Source organism: Portunus trituberculatus, chromosome 25 (assembly GCF_017591435.1).
Source record: "Portunus trituberculatus isolate SZX2019 chromosome 25, ASM1759143v1, whole genome shotgun sequence".
NCBI classification, from domain to species: Eukaryota; Metazoa; Arthropoda; class Malacostraca; order Decapoda; family Portunidae; genus Portunus; species Portunus trituberculatus.
The window spans coordinates 4,000,001-4,020,000 of NC_059279.1; the positions used below are offsets into that span (position 1 = coordinate 4,000,001).

Consider the following 20,000-nt stretch of genomic DNA (forward strand, 5'->3'; position numbering starts at 1 on the left):
CGTAGCAACAATAACTTAGTGAGTTGATGCCCTGTGAGAAAACATCAATCATAACCGTAATGCCGAGCGGGATTCGAACTGGAAATGCACTACATGCCACTGAGACGGCCATACATATTAGGCTACATAAAATAAGGGATTCTAACACGTCATAGCAGGAATGTCACCACTGACCCACTAAGACAAGGCTGTTTCTGCCTCGCTCTTGGGTTCAATAACTTGATTTGATCGTGATGAATTTCAGTTTTCATTGATTATTTTCAAGTGGAAGTCTCATCAAACGCTGTCTTTGTTACAGGTCTTGTGATGTTTAACTCTAGATATGATTTGGAAGTGTAATCTAACAGCAATGTCATAAACAAACTAACTATGTATTTGCTATGCGGTGCTGATCTACACCGACAAACAAGCCGATCTAAGGAAGTCAAGTAATGCTCTGCTAATGTACACTGGTTGGTGAACAAATACTAACCGATAAGCAGATTTAACAGCACTCCTTGACAAACTACATCTACTAACAAAAAAAAAAAAAAAAAACTTACGTACAGAGAGCAATAAGTCGATCTAGCAATGCATATCAAGTAATGCTTTACTGACTTACATTGTGTGGTGAACTGATACTAATAGATAAGGACATTTAACAACGCTCCCTAGCAAACTACTCCATAAATTAAATTGATGTAACAACGAAGTCAATTCTAAGCACACTGAACAAAACACTTCTAGTAACCTGCACTCTGGCATTACTAACTCAGGTAGAGAGAAATAAATCGATTCAACAACGAAATCACAGCACCAAGAGAAACAAGACAGATGCTGCAGGATTAGAAGAGAATCCGAGATATGTAATGAGGCTTATTAGTAGTACAATAGCATCAGCACTTTGGATTTGCCTTACTTCACGTCTCTTTAAAACACCTAAAATATTGTACAAGCTCCTGAAGACGAGATAGGAGGGAAATTCAACTCAAAATCAAGCCTTAGTGTTCTTCAGACGTGAGTAACTCCTCTACAAATGTCTTGGTTAATTTGAAGGCATTATTGCGCCGCCCAGAGGTACGCCGTGACGTCAGTAGCTTCCCGCGTGCTCACTGTTGGAGGTGCAGCAAGGCGCAGGCGTGTTTGTCACAGCGCGCGGTCGTGGCTCCCGTTTTGAAGGTCTTGAGCAGCGTGGTGTACTTGGCGGGGGCGAGGGAGGTTACCAGTCTGAGGGAGGGAGGAGGTTGGGGGTATTCCTGAGGTCATGAGTTCATTCCTTAAGTTAAAGCAAGAGTAGAAACGGAAATTCTGTTCTCCACACGTAGCTTATCAGTAGTAGATGAGCAGATCTCCTTATAGACTACCAAGTTCTCTGGTGTCTGATCTTCCCTATTACTTGATCTAGAGTAAAGATGAATATTTTGTTCTTCCACACAGTTTATTCGAATTGGTAGTGTGGAATAGAGAAGCAGATACTCTCTTTACACACCAATAAGCTGACTGGTGTTTGTTCTCATTTTTCGTGCGACGGAGACTTCCTTTCAACTCAGTGTTCTACGTGAAGGCAATACACAAAAGCCAGGAGTGAAAATGAGAACATATAGAATCTATGTACACAGCTCAGTAGGATAGCAGGCAGAGGATGGAATAAAAGAACTATACAAGAGACAAGCGGAGATAGGGCGTGGTCTTTTTTGTCACCTTCATGCTTAAACAAACCACAGGAGACGAGAGAACAAGAGACGTGTGCAGTGTGTCACTTGAATGCCTAAACAAAGAACAAGAAAACAGGAGGCGTTCACCGTTTGTCACATGAATGCCTAACTAATGTGACATCGATGCGTCAGACAAGTACAGTAAGGTGAATGTGGGACAGGATATGGAGGAACACCCCTAATTTCCATCAACTTAGAGCAGGATGGACCGTACTCCTCGGTGCTCTCCGCTTCTCACTCCCCAACCCCTCTGCCCTCCGTCCCCGCCTGTCCCTACACCAGGACAGCTCAGACAAGTGGCAGGTGTGACAGGTGACAGGTACCCTCGCTCGCTATCAAATACCAGGACATTCTTTTATCCTAGTATCCTAATATCCTTCGCCCTCTTTCCCATTCTCTCTCGCTCTCTCCTAGATCGGTATGTTAATTCGGTAAACAAGTCAGTCAGTCTCTCTCTCTCTCTCTCTCTCTCTCTCTCTCTCTCTCTCTCTCTCTCTCTCTCTCTCTCTCTCTCTCTCTCTCTCTCTCTCTCTCTCTCTCTCTCTCTCTCTTCTCTCTCTCTCTCTCTCTCTCTCTCTCTCTCTCTCTCTCTCTCTCTCTCTCTCTCTCTCTCTCTCTCTCTCTCTCTCTCTCTCTCTCTCTCTCTCTCTCTCTCTCTCTCTCTCTCTCTCTCTCTCTCTCTCTCTCTCTCTTTCTTCTCTTTCTTTCTTTCTTTCTCTCTCTCTCTCTCTCTCTCTCTCTCTCTCTCTCTCTCTCTCTCTCTCTCTCTCTCTCTCTCTCTCTCTCTCTCTCTCTCTCTCTCTCTCTCTCTCTCTCTCCTCTCTCCTCTCTCACTCCTCTCACACCCTCCTTCACACACTTTTCCTTCGATCCTCCCACTCCTCTCTCTCTCTCTCTCTCTCTCTCTCTCTCTCTCTCTCTCTCTCTCTCTCTCTCTCTCTCTCTCTCTCTCTCTCTCTCTCTCTCTCTCTCTCTCTCTCTCTCTCTCTCTCTCTCTCTCTCTCTCTCTCTCTCTCTCTCTCTCTCTCTCTCTCTTCTTATAACAAACGTGTTTCTCTCTCTCTCTCTCTCTCTCTCTCTCTCTCTCTCTCTCTCTCTCTCTCTTTTCGCCTGATGATAACGACACACTTTTCCTTCCCGTAGTTTCCTTAAGACTGTCAAGAAACTGCGTGTTCTTCCCCAAGGCGACCGCAAGAGCCCACGCTGATTATTGGTAATGCTTCTTAGGGTGAAAGTTTTCGTGGTCAAGTATAGTTCCGTGTTTCGCTGAGGAGTTTGTGAAGAGGAGGAGGAGGAGGAGGAGGAGGAGGAGGAGGAGGAGGAGGAGGAGGAGGAGGAGGAGGAGGAGGAGGAGGAGGAGGAGGAGGAGGAGGAGGAAGAGGAGGAGGGGGAAGAAGGAGGAGGAGGAGAAGGAAAGAGGAGGAAGAGTTTGTCTTTGTCTGTTTATATGTGAATGATGTGAGTTTTGTTGTTATTAGTGCTGTTACTCTTGTTTTATTTACTGCACTAACCTTTACAACCTCTTACAACACACAACAAGCAAGCAACACGCAAAGAAAAACACTTTACACCACGAAGAACAGCACTCACCTCGTCACCAGCTTCTTGTGGCTCGGATGAAGAGAGGAGGAGGTCACAGCACCGATCTCACACGCCACTCGCTGCATGCACTCATCCCCCTCCACAGCTGCAGCGAAGATCCTCCCTAAGTGCTGTGCCAGTTGGTCTGTGCTCTCGTCCTCGGAATCTAAGAAGGGGTGAAAAACACAGGAACGTCATAGGAACAGTCACAGAGGAGGAGGAGGAGGAGGAGGAGGAGAAATCAGTGTGGGTTTTGTTGCAGCTTGTAAGGAAGGGTGTAAAAGTGGTAAGGTATGTTTAGTATGTGTGTTAATCTCGACAGGGGAGTATATCACGTGGTCTTCTGGTTAGTTCCTTGGGTTAGTGCATAGATAGAATAAGTGGACATGCGTAATATGCTTATGCGAATTCCTGTAGGAGACGAGAAGAGGGAATATGTTAACTAGTGGCCTTTTCATTGGTTTCTCTTGAAGTCACAGTTGAAAAGGAGGAAGAAGAGAAGGAAAGGAAGAAAAGACAAATAACATCAAAGAAAATAAAGATAGAGAGTGTGAGAAAAAAAAGATATACTTAGGCATCTCAGCCATTTCTCTACCTACTACGGCATAAAAGAGAAATAAAAAGGATGAAAAGAAAAGAGAAAAGGTAAAAACACGATCATTCAGACTCTCATCCATTTCTGCCCCAAACACGGACAAAGGAGAGAACGAGAAAGAGAGAAAGAAAAAAATAAGTAAAGCTTGAAGATAAAAACACGATCATTTCATTCTACAACCCATCAACTTCTTCTTCAGCAGCTTCCTCTGTATAGATTGACGACCCTCAGTGCTCAGGGGTCGTGAATACCACACCCGCACTGAGGCATAACCCTTACTACCTTTCCTTCCCTTCCCGCCTACTCCAGACCCACGCCTTCCCTATTCTTGCTCTTCCACGCTCGTAAATCACCAGTAAAAACCGGATTCTGGCGAGGCACCTTAAACTTCTGGGCCGAATAGTGAGTTTGATAGTGACAGTCATATTCAGAAACGCTTCCCTCTCTCACTGCGATCAATTTTCAAGACCAGAGACGATTAACCGAGTTGTAAAGAGTATTGCTCCTGTTGATAATGCAGAAAACTTGTTAACATGTCACTAGAATTACAGAAACATCCTCAAAAATCCGTGTCACTTCAACAAGAGCTCTTCGAAAATAGTGAAGGTGCTGTGAGGTGCGGAAGTGTTTCAGAATATGGGCCCCAGTGAGTCTGATAGCGGGTCGAGATTCATGTCACACCAGTAGCTGTTTCCAAGGCGTGGTTCGATACCCAAGACCTTAATTCAGCGAGACAAGGGGGCTTTTTTTCTCATAGGAGGTGAGGTAGCGGCACGGTTAAGGTTCTCTTGAGTGAGTCTCGACGCGCTAAGCTGTTAATACGATACCCGGTGCAGTATTGAGTTACACCTGTTATGCCCCCTGAGATCGATGCATGGGCTTCTGTTTTCTTCTCAGCAAAGCGTCTGTCTCGAAAGGTAGTGAGGTGAAAGGGCATACAAATAAATGGCTTCGTATTGGGTTTAGGCAGGTAAATTGGTGAGAATGTAGGAAATGCTCGTGTGAGGAAATGCTAGTGTGGGGAAATGCTAGTGTGAATGACTGCTGATGTCCTGTTGTCTCGTTTCCTTCCTAGCAATTTGTCTGTCTCGAAAGGTAGTAAGGTGACGGGAATACAAAGAAATGGCTTCGTATTGGATTTAGGCAGGTAAATTAATGGTGAGAATGTAGGAAATGCTAGTGTGAGTGACTGATGATGTCCTGTTGTCCTTTTTCCTTCCTAGCAATCTGTCTGTCTCGAAAGGTTAGTGAAATGACGGAGCATATAAAGAAATTGTTTCGTATTGGGTTTAGGCAGGTAAATTAGTGGTTAAAATGTAGGAAATGATAGTCTGAACGATTGTTGGTGCCCTGATTTCCTGTTTTGTTCACGGCAATGCGTCGGTGTCTCGAAACCTTGTGAGATGATGCGATATAAAAAAGATTTGCTTCATAATTGGTTTAAACCGGTTTGTGTTGATAAATCATGACCGAGAGTGCAGATAATGCCATTTGATAAGTGATTGTTGGTTTGATCGTTGTTCTTTTGTTTCGCTCACTGGAATGACGAGTTACGATAAGCGTGTCTGAACGAAGTGCAGCTAAAAAATCCATAAAAAAATAAATGATGAATGAATGTGTATAAAGACGCATCATATCCGATTTGTTATAAATTTGAGATAAGACACACAAAAACTACTAAAAAAACAAAATCAGACTAACGACATGCTTACTCTTGGTGCAATAATAACTTCTCAAATCCCCAGGCTGTCTCAGAAATCCCTAAACCCTTAAAAAAAAACACTAAAACCAGGAAAATAGCAGAGAAAACCCAGAGTGTGAGTTTACAATGTGAGTGGCAATATAAGCTAACAACGGAGGCGAAAGAGGCGGTCGTTTCTCGCGTGCGGCAATAAAGAAAAAAACAACCTAAACAAAGAACCGCCTCACACTGACCTACATACGCGATCCGACCTTCTGTTTGTTGCCTCGCGGAAGTGTAAAGGGGATCAGAAACTGCAACTCCAACAACACGTAAAAAGATAAGTGTAAGAAATTCAACCGCCAATCTTATTCATATTACTTTAACCTGCATTCTTCCTGTCGCTGTTTTGAATATTTTTTGTTGTTTTCTTTCATATGTTCGAGTGTCAGTCAGGTGGGTTTCTTTACGTGACTTGAAGGAAAATGGGATACCAGAGAGTGTGGGAGTTCACCTCTTCAGTACTGGGACACATTTTTACTTTGAGATTCGTGTACGATTAGACGATTTTATTGACATGAGGAAGGGTCTATGGAGGTCAGGAGATTAATGGCCACAGTCTTCACTATCTTAATTCCACATATAAGTTTCTGAAGCTGTATAAAATCACCAAATAGCAAGCAGAATGAATATGGAAACGCGTCATGGTACTGAAGGGTTAAGATAAGAGTCATTTGTGATCGAGACGTGAGATAGAAGACAAAAAGGCATTCCGTTAACTTATGAAAAAAATATGTGTATAAAAAAGACAAAAAAGTAACACACACATAAAAATGTACCGATAGAAGGAAGTGCATCTGTTTATCTGTGTTATATTTGAAGTTTGCTGATATGTTTGTGAATTTTCAAGCAGGAGTATGAAGGAATAATTGTATAACATTCCAAGAAAGTAATACAAATGGTTGATGACAGAGTAAAGACCAATTAAATAACTACAACATTGACAACAGAGTAACGTAAGTCGTGTAAGTATCATAGCAAACTCACTTAACTCCTTCAGTACCGTGATGCGTTTTCATAGTCATTCTGGTTAGTATTTTGGCGATTTTGTACAGCTTCAGAAAAAAAATGTTGGGTTGAGAATAGTAACGACTCTGGCCATTAATCTTTTTTAACTTCCATAAACCCTTCCTAATGCACATGAAATCGTCTAATCCTACTAAAAAAATCAAGGTAAAGATGCGTCTCAGTATTGAACGAGTTAAAGAAAAAAAAAAAAAAAAAATCCGGGTCATAGAAACTTTATAATATAGTAACAAAAATCAATAAGAAAATTAAATGGCTAATAACACAAATGACAACGAAAAACCTACTTAATTTGAATAAAACTAACAATTGACCCAAACCAAGTAATCAACCAGCACCACTAACACCACTAAGAACTAAAGCTTATGACGTCATACACCACAATGAAATAACCAATAACACAAATCACACAATGAAAAACACACTAAACATGAATAAAAACCCTAATAACAAGTGAAACAAACCAGATAATCAACCAGCACCACTAACAACACTGAGAATCAAAGCTTGTGACGTCATGCAAGAAACACCACAATGAAACAACCAATAACACAAATCAAACAACGAAAAACACACTCAAATTGAATAAAACAAATAGCAAGTGAACCAAGCCAGATAATCCACCAGCACCACTAACAGCACAGCACTGGGAACCAAAATGCGTGAAGTCATACAAAAAAAATACTACAAACCTACTTAAGCGCAGGAAACATTTGCACCCTGGCTAGGTAACGACAGGTGAGGCGCGTAGTACCAGGCGCCAGGTAATACGACAGGCAGGTAACCACTCCGCTGCGGTTACAATTTTTCCGGGCCATAGCGTTGCGCCTTAACAGTCACTCACATATTGGGAGCAGTTCACGTATTCATTAGTTTCCCCTTAAGTCGTAGGTTTGTGATAGAAAAAGGGGATGATAGTGCTTAGATTACCTATTGTTTAAGAGATAGGGAGAGGGACTGAGAAAGGAGGAAAGGTGTTGGTAGAAGAGAGGAAAGAAGGAAAAGTGAGAAGTAAGCGAGCGAATAAAGGAGGGCGTGATGAGGGAAGGAGAGAAAGAAGAAGTAGAAAAGTAGGCAATGGAAAGATTAGGAGAAGGAGGAAAAGGAGAGGAATCTAAGGAAGGAGGGAAGGATGGAAGATAAATACATAATGGAGAGAAAAGAAGCAATAAGGAAGCAATTTAGAAGGAAAGAAAGGAAGGAGAGGAAAAGAGAAAGATCTGGAGAAGGAGGAGAAAGAAAAGAAAATAAGAAGGGTAGAGAAGAAGAAAAGAAGAACTAGAAGGAGAGAAAGAAGGAAGAAAGGGAATTATGAGGAAACAATTAGTCAAAGAAGCAATTTAGAAGGAAGGAAAGGAAAGAAAACGAGAAAGAACTGGAGGAGAAGGAGGAAAAGAAAAGAAAGAATGGTAGAGAGGAAGAAAGGAAAAACAGGAGGAGGAGGAGGAAGAAAAAGAAGAACGGTAGAGAGGAGAAAAAAACAAACAAACAGGGGAGGAAGAAGAGAAAGGAAAAACGGTAGAGAGGAGGAAAGGAAGAACTGGAGGAGGAGGAGGAGGAGAACGAGAAAGGAAGAACAGTAGAGAAGAGAAAATAAAAAAAACCGGAGGAGGAGGAAGAAGAGAAAGGAAGAATGGTAGATAGGAGGAAAGGAAGAACTGAAGAAGGAAGAAGGAGGAGAAGTAAGAGAAAGAAAGAACAATAGAGAAGAGAAAATGAAAAAATACCGGAGGAGGAAGAAGAAGAGAAAGGAAGAACTGGAGGAGGAGGAGGAGAAGTAAGAAAAGAAAGAACAGTAGATAAAAAGAAAGAGAGTAACTAAGAGAAAAAGAAGGAAAGAAGGGAGTAATGAGGAAGCAATCAGTCACTCCACCCATCCTGTTCTTGTCTCCGTGAGGGATTTTCAGCTGGAGGGAAGGCAAGAACACACCAAACTCTGCTTATGTCTGCTTCTTGACGGGAGTGATGGCCCTGCACCCAATTACACCCCCCTTAATCCCTTCTCTTCCCGCCCCGCCCCGCCACGTCTCCTCCCTTCCCGCCCCTCCCTTCTAGCCTCCCAGTCCTGTCCCCTCCCCGTCCTGTCCCCGCTCCGCCTATCCACGCCCCGCCCCTCACGCCCAGCAACTCATAATGTCGTCATTTTTCGTACCAAGCTTACGGCGAACTGTTTGAGGATTTTAAAATGCCGGTGGTGAATCTTTCTCCTCCCCGCACATTTATGCACGTACTGACACACACACACACACACACACACACACACACACACACACGCATTAGATCTGCCAACAAAAGTTTCACACCAAAATTTTCCATTGGATGACAAAGATGTGGATTTTAGTTGAGATTATCATTATTATCATTATTATTATTATTATAATTATTATTATTATTATTATTATTATTATTATCATTATTATTATTATTATCATTATCATTATTATCATTGTTATTATTATTGTTAATATCATTACTGTTAATGTTATTACTATTATTATTATTATTATTATTATTATTATTATTATTACTATTATCATTATCATAATAAAGCAGTAGAAATATTTAAATTTGAACTTATTTGCATGCAGAGAGAGAGAGAGAGAGAGAGAGAGAGAGAGGGTAAGGGGGTGCTGTACTAATACTATTGGGTACGTGAGTAAAAGCTTCAGGAAGAAGCAACACACTGAAACAATACAAAGCGACAAGGTCCCTTCATGCACACCTACCGCCGGTGTCTCTCTTGGTCCTGTAGTGTTTGTGTTCAGGCCAAAGCACAAAGAGGGTGATGAGGGCGATAGCGGGGAGGGAGAAGGAGCTCGCTGTCTCATAGGCCACATCAGCGAAGCGCGGCATGAGGGACCGAGCTGTTTGCCACAAGGTGCGTCTCTGAGCCCGTGGCCGGCCCCACTGCTGCTGCCTCTGATAAGCAGGATCCCAGTCATGGTCGTAAGAGGACTGATACTCGTAACTTTGGGCCTCGGCGGGCGTGGCTAGCAGCGGAATCAACACCACAAGCAAAAGGGCGGCGTAGCTGGCGATGGCGGCGGCGGAGGAGGCCTGGAATAACAATTTAGCATTACTCACCAGCGGTACTGCGGCGGCGGCGGCCTGTGTTGACGGTGACCACAGTGGGGAAGAGCAGCGACAGCCCCGTGATGGCCAGCCCTTGGAGAACCAGCGCTAGGAACTTCTCAGCTGGCGATGCCTTGGCCACGCTGCCCTGCCGCTGAGGACCGAGGCGAGACACCCAGCCATGAGGCACTAGACCGCGGCCTTCGTGTGAAGCAGCGGCAGTGGAGACTTGACGGAGGGACGCAAGGGCCAGCAGGAGCAGGAACAGGAGGGGGAGGGAGCGGTGCATGGTGACAGACGGCATGACGGTAGTGAACTGACTGGACTGAGTGGTGCCGCCTTCCTCGCCTCGGTCTCCCACTGGCAAGCCAACACCCGCCGCCTCAGGGCACCCATAAGGGAGTATGATCTGTCATGTGGTGATTACAGCACCTGCGGGCAACGTGCTGCTCTTTCGCCAAATGGTTCGCTTTCGATATGGTCCCGACACCTCCCTGACGCAAGATAAAGACGCGGACAAAAACAGTCACTTTGCCACACCCGTAGAAGGCGCCAGCTGAGTGAGGCTTTCCTAAGGGCGACATGAAGGCAGACACCACCAGTTGAGCCTCGCCGCGGGGGACAAAGGCATGTTATTGATGAATGAAGCCAAAGGAGCATTAGTGATGGCAATATGTCTGGCGCAACAGCCGCTACGGGAGGCAAAACATGCCACCGCGAACCTTGATTATGCGATGGCGTGTACCCGGCAGCATCTCACACACACACACACACACACACACACACACACACACACACATCGAGAGGATCCGGGTTCGAGTCCCGGAGGCGGCGAGGCAAATGGGCAAGCCTCTTAATGTGTGGCCCCTGTTCACCTAGCAGTAAATAGGTACGGGATGTAACTCGAGGGGTTGTGGCCTCGCTTTCCCGGTGTGTGGAGTGTGTTGTGGCCTCAGTCCTACCCGAAAATCGGTCTATGAGCTCTGAGCTCGCTCCGTAATGGGGAAGACTGGTTGGGTGACCAGCAGACGAGCGTGGTGAATTACACCACACACACACACACACACACACACACACACACACACACACACACACACACACACACACACACACACACACACACACACACACACACACACACATACACATCCTTCCTCTCCTGTGCACTTAAGGTCAAGGTGTTATCGGCGTCATCTTTCCGCCAAAACAACTTAATTACAAGGGATCATAGCGACGTGAGACGAGCAGACAAATGACCTAACGGAACCGTCATTGCTGAGAACAAAAGCCGCCGTGAGACGAGACGAGAAGCGGGAATCTCTGTCTCTCCTTCTCTCTGCCTCGCTTTCTCCTTCCCTGCAATTACTCTCCGTGTCTTGAGCATAAAAAGAATTCTGATAATGCGTTTAGATCCCATTAGAGAGTAATAGAGGAGTATTTTATGAGCTTGAATGTAAAAAAAAGATATTTGCTCGAACAATTTCACAAGTTTTTTTTAATATAGAGAAACTTTCATATACTAGAAATACAAAGATATTATAAAGAATGGACTTAAGGAAGAGAAAATTTAAATGAACTTAGATATACATAGATCAATTTAATACATATAATTAGGCGTTGAAATGAACATGGATAAAACAGAAAAATATATTGTTACTTTACGTATATCTTACATTATACTACACTGCCAGAAAAAAAAAAAAACTCAAATGTAATATTCATATAAGAAAATACGCTGAAGTTAATTGAAAAGAAAAACAAAAACAAGAAAACTACCTGCTACCTTACGTTAGGTTAGGTAATAAACATCAAATTCTTACCTTCATTACTGCACTCAAAGGTTAATAGCTCTGCGGTGTGTACCTGAGGTGGCAACACTGGCAGATGGCATACAGTTAAGTGGGTCAGACTGCCACGGACGAGTAAAGGACACACTTAACGTCCGTATTCAGAAACGTCTTCTCTCACCACGACAATTTTCAAGGCCGCAGAGACGACTAGCCGGGTTTTCAAGATAGTTTCTCCTTTTCATAGCCCAGAAATCTTGCCAGTCTCTCCCCAGAACCATAAAATACTCTTAAAGACACGAGTATCTAAACTGCAGCCTTTGGAAAGCAGTGATGGTGAGAGAGCAAAGCGTTTCAGAATATGGGCCTTAACCTCTTCAGTTACTGGGACGCATTTTTACCACCAGTTTTGGGATACGATTAGGGTCTATGGGGATCAGAAGATTAATGATCAGAGTCTTCACTGTCTTAAGCCCCACATAAGTTTCTGAGGCTATATAAAATCTCCAAATAATAAGCAGAATAAAATGAAAACACGTCATGGTTCTGAAGGGGTTAAACAGGTAATAACTCTCAAGACATTTCCCTTTTGGCTCTCCTCGACATCTTCAATAGATCCTTTTTTACTCCCCCTTGTGGCTTCCTTGGACAAAAACTCACATGATATTAACAATGTAGAAAATAATCATCACCTGTTTTAAATCTCCGTAATTTAGTTTACCTGCGCCTCAGTGACTACAAAGGGTCGCGCTGTAGTTGAGTGGTTGCTACGCTCGTCCTGCGGTGATGTGTCAGGCAAGGTGAAGGTTGCGGTGGTTAATGTGGCGTGTTGGGTAATGTGGCGTCACGTCTGGCTTTGTTTGGGTGACGTGTGGTAGTGGTGGTGGTGAAGGAGGGGGCCTGTGTGTGTGTGTGTGTGTGTGTGTGTGTGTGTGTGTGTGTGTGTGTGTGTGTGTGTGTGTGTGTGTCCCCGCCACTAATACCAGTACTACCATCACCATCACCACCAGCCACCAGCACTCTAACACTACTTGTACTATTACTACTACAAGTACTGCTACTACTACTACTATAACCATCCATCTACTATCGCTCACATGGATACCCTGGGCGAGGGAGAGCATGCACACGCGCGCGCGCGCACACACACACACACACACACACACACACACACACACACACACACACACACACACACACACACACACACACCTCAAAATTTTACAGGAAATACAAAATACTTAAAATTCCTCCTTAGAACACACAACTATAGAATTTATCATTTCAAAACACGAAACAACAAGACAGAAAAGTAACAAGACAATAACACAAACCACTCACACTTAAACACCAAAACCTGCAATGATAACAATAACAAAGAAAACACAGAATCAGGTTTATATAACTGGACTGAACAAGAATAAAAACATTTAAAACGTGTTCATTTCTTCTTTTTACTCTATCATCAAACCATCATTTTCTCTCTGTCTCTTCCTGTGCTCTATCTCAGCATACCTCTCCTTCACCTTCCCTATGCAGACAATACCGAAAACACTAAACACAAACACACTCTGCACAAATACTCCTTTCCTTTACTTTATCATTACAGCCTCACCTTACGTAACATTGCCCCAGTGTACCCTCCCTTAGCACACTCCTTCTGCCTCCCTATTCAGACACAATATCAAGAGCACTATGCACAAAAGCACGACAATATGCAGTACAGATCCTCACCATGTTGCAGAGGAGGAGCAGCAGCGGCAGGGACTTGACACACTGAGCGGAGTGTCGACGCTGTACGCTTTTATAGGATCTGAGCGTGAGGTTGCGCGGTGGCAGTCAGAACGAGTCACTGGAAACGGGAGAACCCATCTGCCGGAGGTCACGACGCACTGGTAAACAAACCGTTACTTGAATCATTCTCTTGCCAAACCCAAACCCATTCTCACCTTACTAGTTTGAAATACCACTGAGTTATTGGGGAATATTCTCAGTTTTAACGATCTAGCGACTCAAGTACGTGGTAACTATGAAAAAAGAAAAAAAAACTTGAGTGTCACCTCGTAACCCACTTGTCCGTTTGTCTCTCTCTCTCTGGCGATGGTGCGAAATGCCGGCCAATCACGAGCCGCTACTTTCAGACCTTCTCACGAGTCACGCACCTGAACCAATAGCGTGACTCGGCTGCCGTGACGTCACCAGTGTCTCGCCCTTAAGTAGCACATTCTCGCTCGAAGTGAGATGGCCTGTGATCATGTGTTAAGGTGAGCTGAGGATGAGACGGTGAGCATAGGACGTGACGGAAAACGGTGGGAGGAGTACGAGGAGGAGGAGGAGGAGGAGGAGGAGGAGGAGGAGGAGGAGGAGGAGGAGGAGGAGGAGGAAGAGAAGGGCGCTCGTGGAGGATACTGTGAGAGATAGAGGATATGAAGAGGACGATATGATGGAATAATAAAGGAAAGGAAAAGTGAAAATAAAAACAAGCAAGTAATGAAGGGAAGAGAATGAAAGAAATTTGGATGTTAATGAAAAAGCGGGCGGAAATAAGTAGAATACATAAAAAAAACCATAGAAATAAGAAATAAAATAGGAACACAAACAGCCCAAGTCAGTCGAAGATAAAAGAGGGAGGAAGATGATCAAATGAAAGAATTTTGTGGGTAAAGGGAGCGAGGAAAACAAAGAAAGGGGACGCAAGAATGAGGGTGGGAGAGAATACGAGGGAAGTAGTCACGTGCTGGAATTCAATAACAAGAAAACAAGGCTTGGTGAGACATATGGTTCCGACAGGAGTAGGTTGAAGCAGGTGGATGACAGAGCACCCTGGCCACCCGGATCTTGGGACGTCTAGGGAGAAGAAGGGGGATGGAAAGTAAGGCAAGGAAAGGCCTTTTATAGAACACACACAAATACATACAGGCCTTCCAGCACACAAACACACATGCATACATTCATTACGGGGGAGGAAGTAAGGTAATGTGGTAGTCTTAAATCAAATATACAGATACATACACTCTTCAAGCACACAGACGCACATACATGCACTCATTAGGGGACAAATATGATAGAATGGCAGTCTTAACTAAACACACAGATATATCCAATCCTCCAGCACACAAACACACGTACATACACTTATTAAGGGGAAAAGCAGGACAGAGTGGTAGTTTTAGTTTAACACAGACATATATATATATATATATATATATATATATATATATATATATATATATATATATATATATATATATATATATATATATATATATATATATATATATATATATATATATATATATATATATATATATATATATATATATATATATATATATATATATATATATATATATATATATATATATATATATATATATATATATATATACATACATACATACATTCCACAAGTACACAGACACACATACATGCACCCTTTGAATGGAATAATAAAGCAAAGTGGAAATTTTCAATGAATACATACAGGTATAGATAGATTCGAGTACATAAACGGATAGTCAGATAGACAGATATATGAATTAATTAGTTTCCATTCCTACCAGTGCTTTCCTTTATTCCCAAGTCCTATAAAATGCTTGAAGCCTAATTCAGATGACAGATTCTCAGAAAACTATACACACTGATAATACAAGTGACAGATTAATTAACACCCATTCATAATCACTTATATTCAGACACCTGCGTTTGCATGAGACACACTAAGACACCAAACAATCCCCAAAAGACGAGCTTAACCCCTTCAATACAGAGATTTGTGTACGATGAGACCATTTTATACATTATGAAGGGTTTATGGAAGTCAAAAGATTAACGGCCTGAGTCTTCATTATTTTAACCCCCATGTCAGTTTCTGAAGCTGTATAAAATCACCAAATAGCAACCAGAATGAATATGAAAACGGTACTCAAGGGGATAAGGAAAATAAAAAGAAAATTGCAATGAGAGTGAGATGTTGATTTAGTCCTCCTCGTATTTACACATGTACTTAGACACCTGAGTTTGCATGAGAGAACTTAATACACCGGACGGAATTTTAGAAGACGACCTCAAGGAAAATTCCAAACAGTAGCAATGAAAATGATATATTAGTTGGCTGCACTTAGACACCTCAGTTTACATAAGTCCCACGTGAGGTATGATAAAACACGAACCACATTATTCTGAACTCATTATCAAGAACATGCAAAGAGAGAGAGAGAAAGACAGAGAGAGAAACACACCTTGAAGCGACAACCGTTGTGTTTACGTCAAAATTGCAACGAAGTCCCGCATGAATTACTGGGTTTTTGATATTAAGAACTACGCTGAACTGGACTCTCGTGAAGGGTTCTGAAAGGAAAGTCTGGAGTGAACATTGTGATTTGCGTGCTGAAGAAGAGACCGTCTGTTGTTATGAGTGTTATGAGAAGCTAGTTTGTGTTGGAGGGTTGTGGCTTGCCTCAATGTGGGTTACGTGTTGTCTTCTTGTGAATGTGGATGGGTATGAACAAAGAGAAAGAGGAAGAGGAAGACGAAGACGAAGACGAGGAGGAGTAGGAGAAGGAGGAGTAGGAGAAGGAGGAGGAGGAGGAGGAGGAGGAGGAGGAGGAGGAGGAGGAGGAGGAGGAGGAGGAGGAACAGGGGGAGGAGGAAGAGGAGGAGGAGGAGGAGGAGGAGGAGGAGGAGGAGGAGGACGACGACGACGAGGAAGACGAGGAGGAGGAGGAGGAGGAGGAGGAGGAGGAGGAGGAGGAGGAGGAGGAGGAGGAGGAGGAGGAGGAGGAGGAGGAGGAGGAGGAGGAGGAGGAAGAGGAGGAGGAGGAGGAGGAAGAGGAGGAGGTGTAGGAGGAGGAAGAGGAAGAGGAGGAGGTGGTAGTGGTGGTGGTGGTAGTGGTGGTGGTGGTGGTGGTGGTGGTGGTGGTAGTAGTGGTGGTGAAACAGGAGGAGGATGAGGATAAGGATCATGAAGGAATAGGGAGAGGAAGAGAAGAAGGAAGAAGAGGAGGAGGGAGAGGAGGAAGAGAAGGATGAGGTATATGAGGAGGTGAAGGAGGAGGAAGCCAATATTAAGAACAGTATGAACAAAAGAGATAGAATAACAATGACAAGAACAACAACATCTAACCACTACCACCACCACCACCACCACCATTAATACTTCGAATACTATTACCATAAGTGTCATCTTGAGATATATGTACCCTGGAGGGTCTGCGTCAGTGTGGGAACCGATGTAGGAGAGCATCATACACACACACACACACACACACACACACACACACACACACACACACACACACACACACACACACACACACACACACACACACACACAGGTAATACAACATAACGGTACACACTCAACAGTCTCTAATTTACTTTTTTTTCTGTAACCTTCGACCTACAAATCTCTCTCTCTCTCTCTCTCTCTCTCTCTCTCTCTCTCTCTCTCTCTCTTTACGGTCTTATTTTTCGTCCTTTTTTTTCCCTTTCGTTCCCATCCCTTCGTGTCTTCCTGTCTCATCTCTTCGTCTTCTCTACTTTTCTTCTCCTCCTTCTCCTTTTTCTCTCTCGCTCAAACCTTCTCAATTTCTCTCTTATTTTCTTATTTTTCGATTTCTTTCCTTCTGTTCCGTAAGTTCCTGCACGTCTTGTAAAACTCACGACAAATGACAGAAAATGAGCACAATAAAAGCACGAGATAGAGCAGAAACAGATGATTTCTTTAAGATCTACCATCTAACGTTTTCTATTTCGACGAAAACGGAAGTCAGGGCGATGAATAACAGTACTTATATCCAGTTTACACGTGTGCTTCTCTTATTACTGCCTTCTGTTAATTAACCTTGATTAACTCCTTCGGTACTGGGACGCATCTTTACCATGAGTGTTGGATATGGTTTGACTATTTTTTACGATTAGACCATTTTATTGACATTAGGAAGAGTATATGGTCAGAATATTATCGGCCACAGTCTTCAGTATTTTAATTCCCCACATAAGTTTCTGAAGCTGTATAAAATCACCAAATAGTGATTTTATATAGGAAACGCATCATTATACTGAAGGGGTTAAATAATTTTCTGTAAACTGAAAACGAGAAAGCAACCAGAGTCTCCCTTGATGTAATGCAGTTCAAAGGTCAATAGGATAGCAACTCTAAGCATGATCATAGTACTTACGCGTTTTCTCGTCTACATTACTCACTCCCTTCCACTAACTTATCTAAACTAAGGAGGCACTTGCGTCTCTCCTTAACGTGACACAGTTCAGAGGTCACGAGGGAAGCAACACAAAGAAAAAAAACTGAACTGAAGGTTGAGAGGTAACAGTATTTAAGATATATTTTCTTGGCGTTTTTGCAAGTAAGGAAGTTAGGTCGAGATAACGTTTTTGAGGCGAGTGGGAGAAGTTGCTTGGTGAGTTTATATCGTAAGTTTTGTGGAAGATTATAGCTTAACCACTTCAGCACCATGACGCTTACTATTTGGTGATTTTATACAGCTTCAGGAACTCATGTAGGGATTAAAATAGTGAAGACGGTGGCCACTAACCTACTGACCTCCATAGAGCCTTGCAAATATCAATAAACTGGTCTAATTAGACACAAAACTCAAGGTAAGTATATATCCCAGTACTGAAGGCGTTAACCTCGAGATACTAATACTGTAAAGAATATATAGAAAATAAAGTAAATACGATGCTTTTTGAGGCAAATGGAAGAGATAACCTTAAGATAGCAAGGCAGGAAGAGGAGAGGAACAGAGGAATAAAAACAAAGGGTTGAACTGCAGACAGAAGGGAGGAGGTGGGAGGGAGGAGGCATAGAGTACGAGCATGCGGGCGGGAGGGTGAAAGGAAGGGGTTAAGGAGGTGGACGTAAGGAGAGATGGGGAGGAGTAGGAGGGTAGGAAGCGGCCAGGAAGAAAGAGAGGCCTTGTCTTTCTCTCCTGTGTCTTTATTCACTCAATTTTATCTGTTCTCCTATTCCGTTTCTCATTTTTTATTCGTTTACGTATTATCCATTATTTATCTTTTTCCTCTCTCATTCGTTTCTCTTCGTTCTTCCTTTGTTTTCATTCTTTCGTTCACTAAGTTTCTTCTTATTTCCATTATTTCCATTTTATCTCCGTTTGGCATTGTTTCTTTCCCTATCCATTACTCCTTATCTTATCTCATCTCTTTCCTCTCATTTCTGACTACATTCATTATTTTTTTTTTCCTGTCTTATTCTTCTCCTCTATACATCAACACCTACTCCTCTTCCTTCTCCAAAGCCACCTCGTCTTTCTCCTCCTCTCACACACACACACACACACACACACACACACACACACACACACACACACACACACACACACACACACACACACACACACACACACACACACACACACACGTTCAATAACTGGCATAGGAAACCGTGAACATCTTTTATAAGAACGATGATGGAGAGACACAATGAGAGCTTAAAAAAAAAAAAAATCTATACCAAATAAATTGCTATACTTACTGTTATTTTTTACTGGCTTTAATTTATGTGCATGCGTAATAGTTAGTGTTGGCCATCAATTATCTGACCTCCATATACCCTTCATAATGTTGATAAATTGGTTTAATCGTACATAAATCTCACGGTAAAAATGGGTCCCAATACTGAAGGGGTTAAGTTTAAATGAGTTTTTAAGGTGTTTTTACGATTTTAGAGGCAGAATGACATGATTTCTACACACTTAACTGGCGAAACGCTCTTGAGAACCCGGGTGATAATCTCTGTGACCTTTGATACAGTCATGGTGAGAGAGCAGTGTTTCTGAGTACGGGTCATAGTGTCACCCAGGAAGAATTTGGACTCGTGGATATATTTAGGCGGGTAATGTTTATCGAGTTAATAAAATGTCAAAACCCTCAGGCAGCCACATCTCTGAACAGCGATACGCATTTGTGATATGATCCACTGTCGTACAAGTAATGCGCTACACCGTGACGATCAAGGAGCCTTTTGTCTCTAACGCTCATAAACAGAATATAAGATTTTTTTTTTTATGCAAGAAGGAAAGCCGGGCAAGGTCAACAAAAGATTAATAAAAAGGCCCACTTGAAAGCCAGTCCCTTGATGATAAAAAAAATAAATAAACTGCTTCATTAATCTCTTCAGTACCAGGATGCGTTTCCATATTCATTCTGGCTACTATTTGGTGATCTTATACAACTTCAGAAAACTGTGTGGGGGATTCCAGTAGTGAAGACTCAGGTCATTATTCTTTTGACCTCCATAGACCCTTCCTAATGTAAGTAAAATCGTCGAATGGCACCCACACATCAAGGTAAAATTGCGAGTCAATATTGATAAGGTTAAGTAGGAAGCCAACTGCACATGTCATACTGAGAGGGAATCAATTAACGAGAAGAAATGATTATAAATGACACTCGACCAATGAAGATTTTTGCATCTAAGCGGCGCCCTTTGCTACGAGAGAGAGAGAGAGAGAGAGAGAGAGAGA

At 42.7% G+C, this 20,000-nt stretch overlaps 1 protein-coding gene across 4 annotated transcripts in view; it reads right to left on the reverse strand.

Moving 5' to 3' along the window:
* Positions 1-20,000, reverse strand: part of LOC123508897 — a 20,854-nt gene that overhangs the window by 94 nt on the left and 760 nt on the right. Inside the window, exons 1-5 of one of the 4 annotated variants that reach the window (XM_045262903.1) lie at positions 13,557-13,729; positions 13,231-13,368; positions 9,364-9,694; positions 3,285-3,441; positions 1-1,206 (exon numbers count right to left, since the gene is read on the reverse strand). The exon at positions 1-1,206 is cut by the window's left edge and continues 94 nt beyond it. In XM_045262903.1, coding sequence (XP_045118838.1) covers positions 1,089-1,206; positions 3,285-3,441; positions 9,364-9,694; positions 13,231-13,233 — 609 coding nt within the window. In that variant the 5' untranslated portion in view covers positions 13,234-13,368; positions 13,557-13,729 and the 3' untranslated portion in view covers positions 1-1,088. Of the gene's footprint in view, positions 1,207-3,284; positions 3,442-9,363; positions 9,695-9,721; positions 10,037-13,230; positions 13,389-13,556; positions 13,730-20,000 lie in introns of those variants that run through there. The other 3 variants (XM_045262904.1, XM_045262902.1, XM_045262905.1) reach the window with 3 other exon arrangements.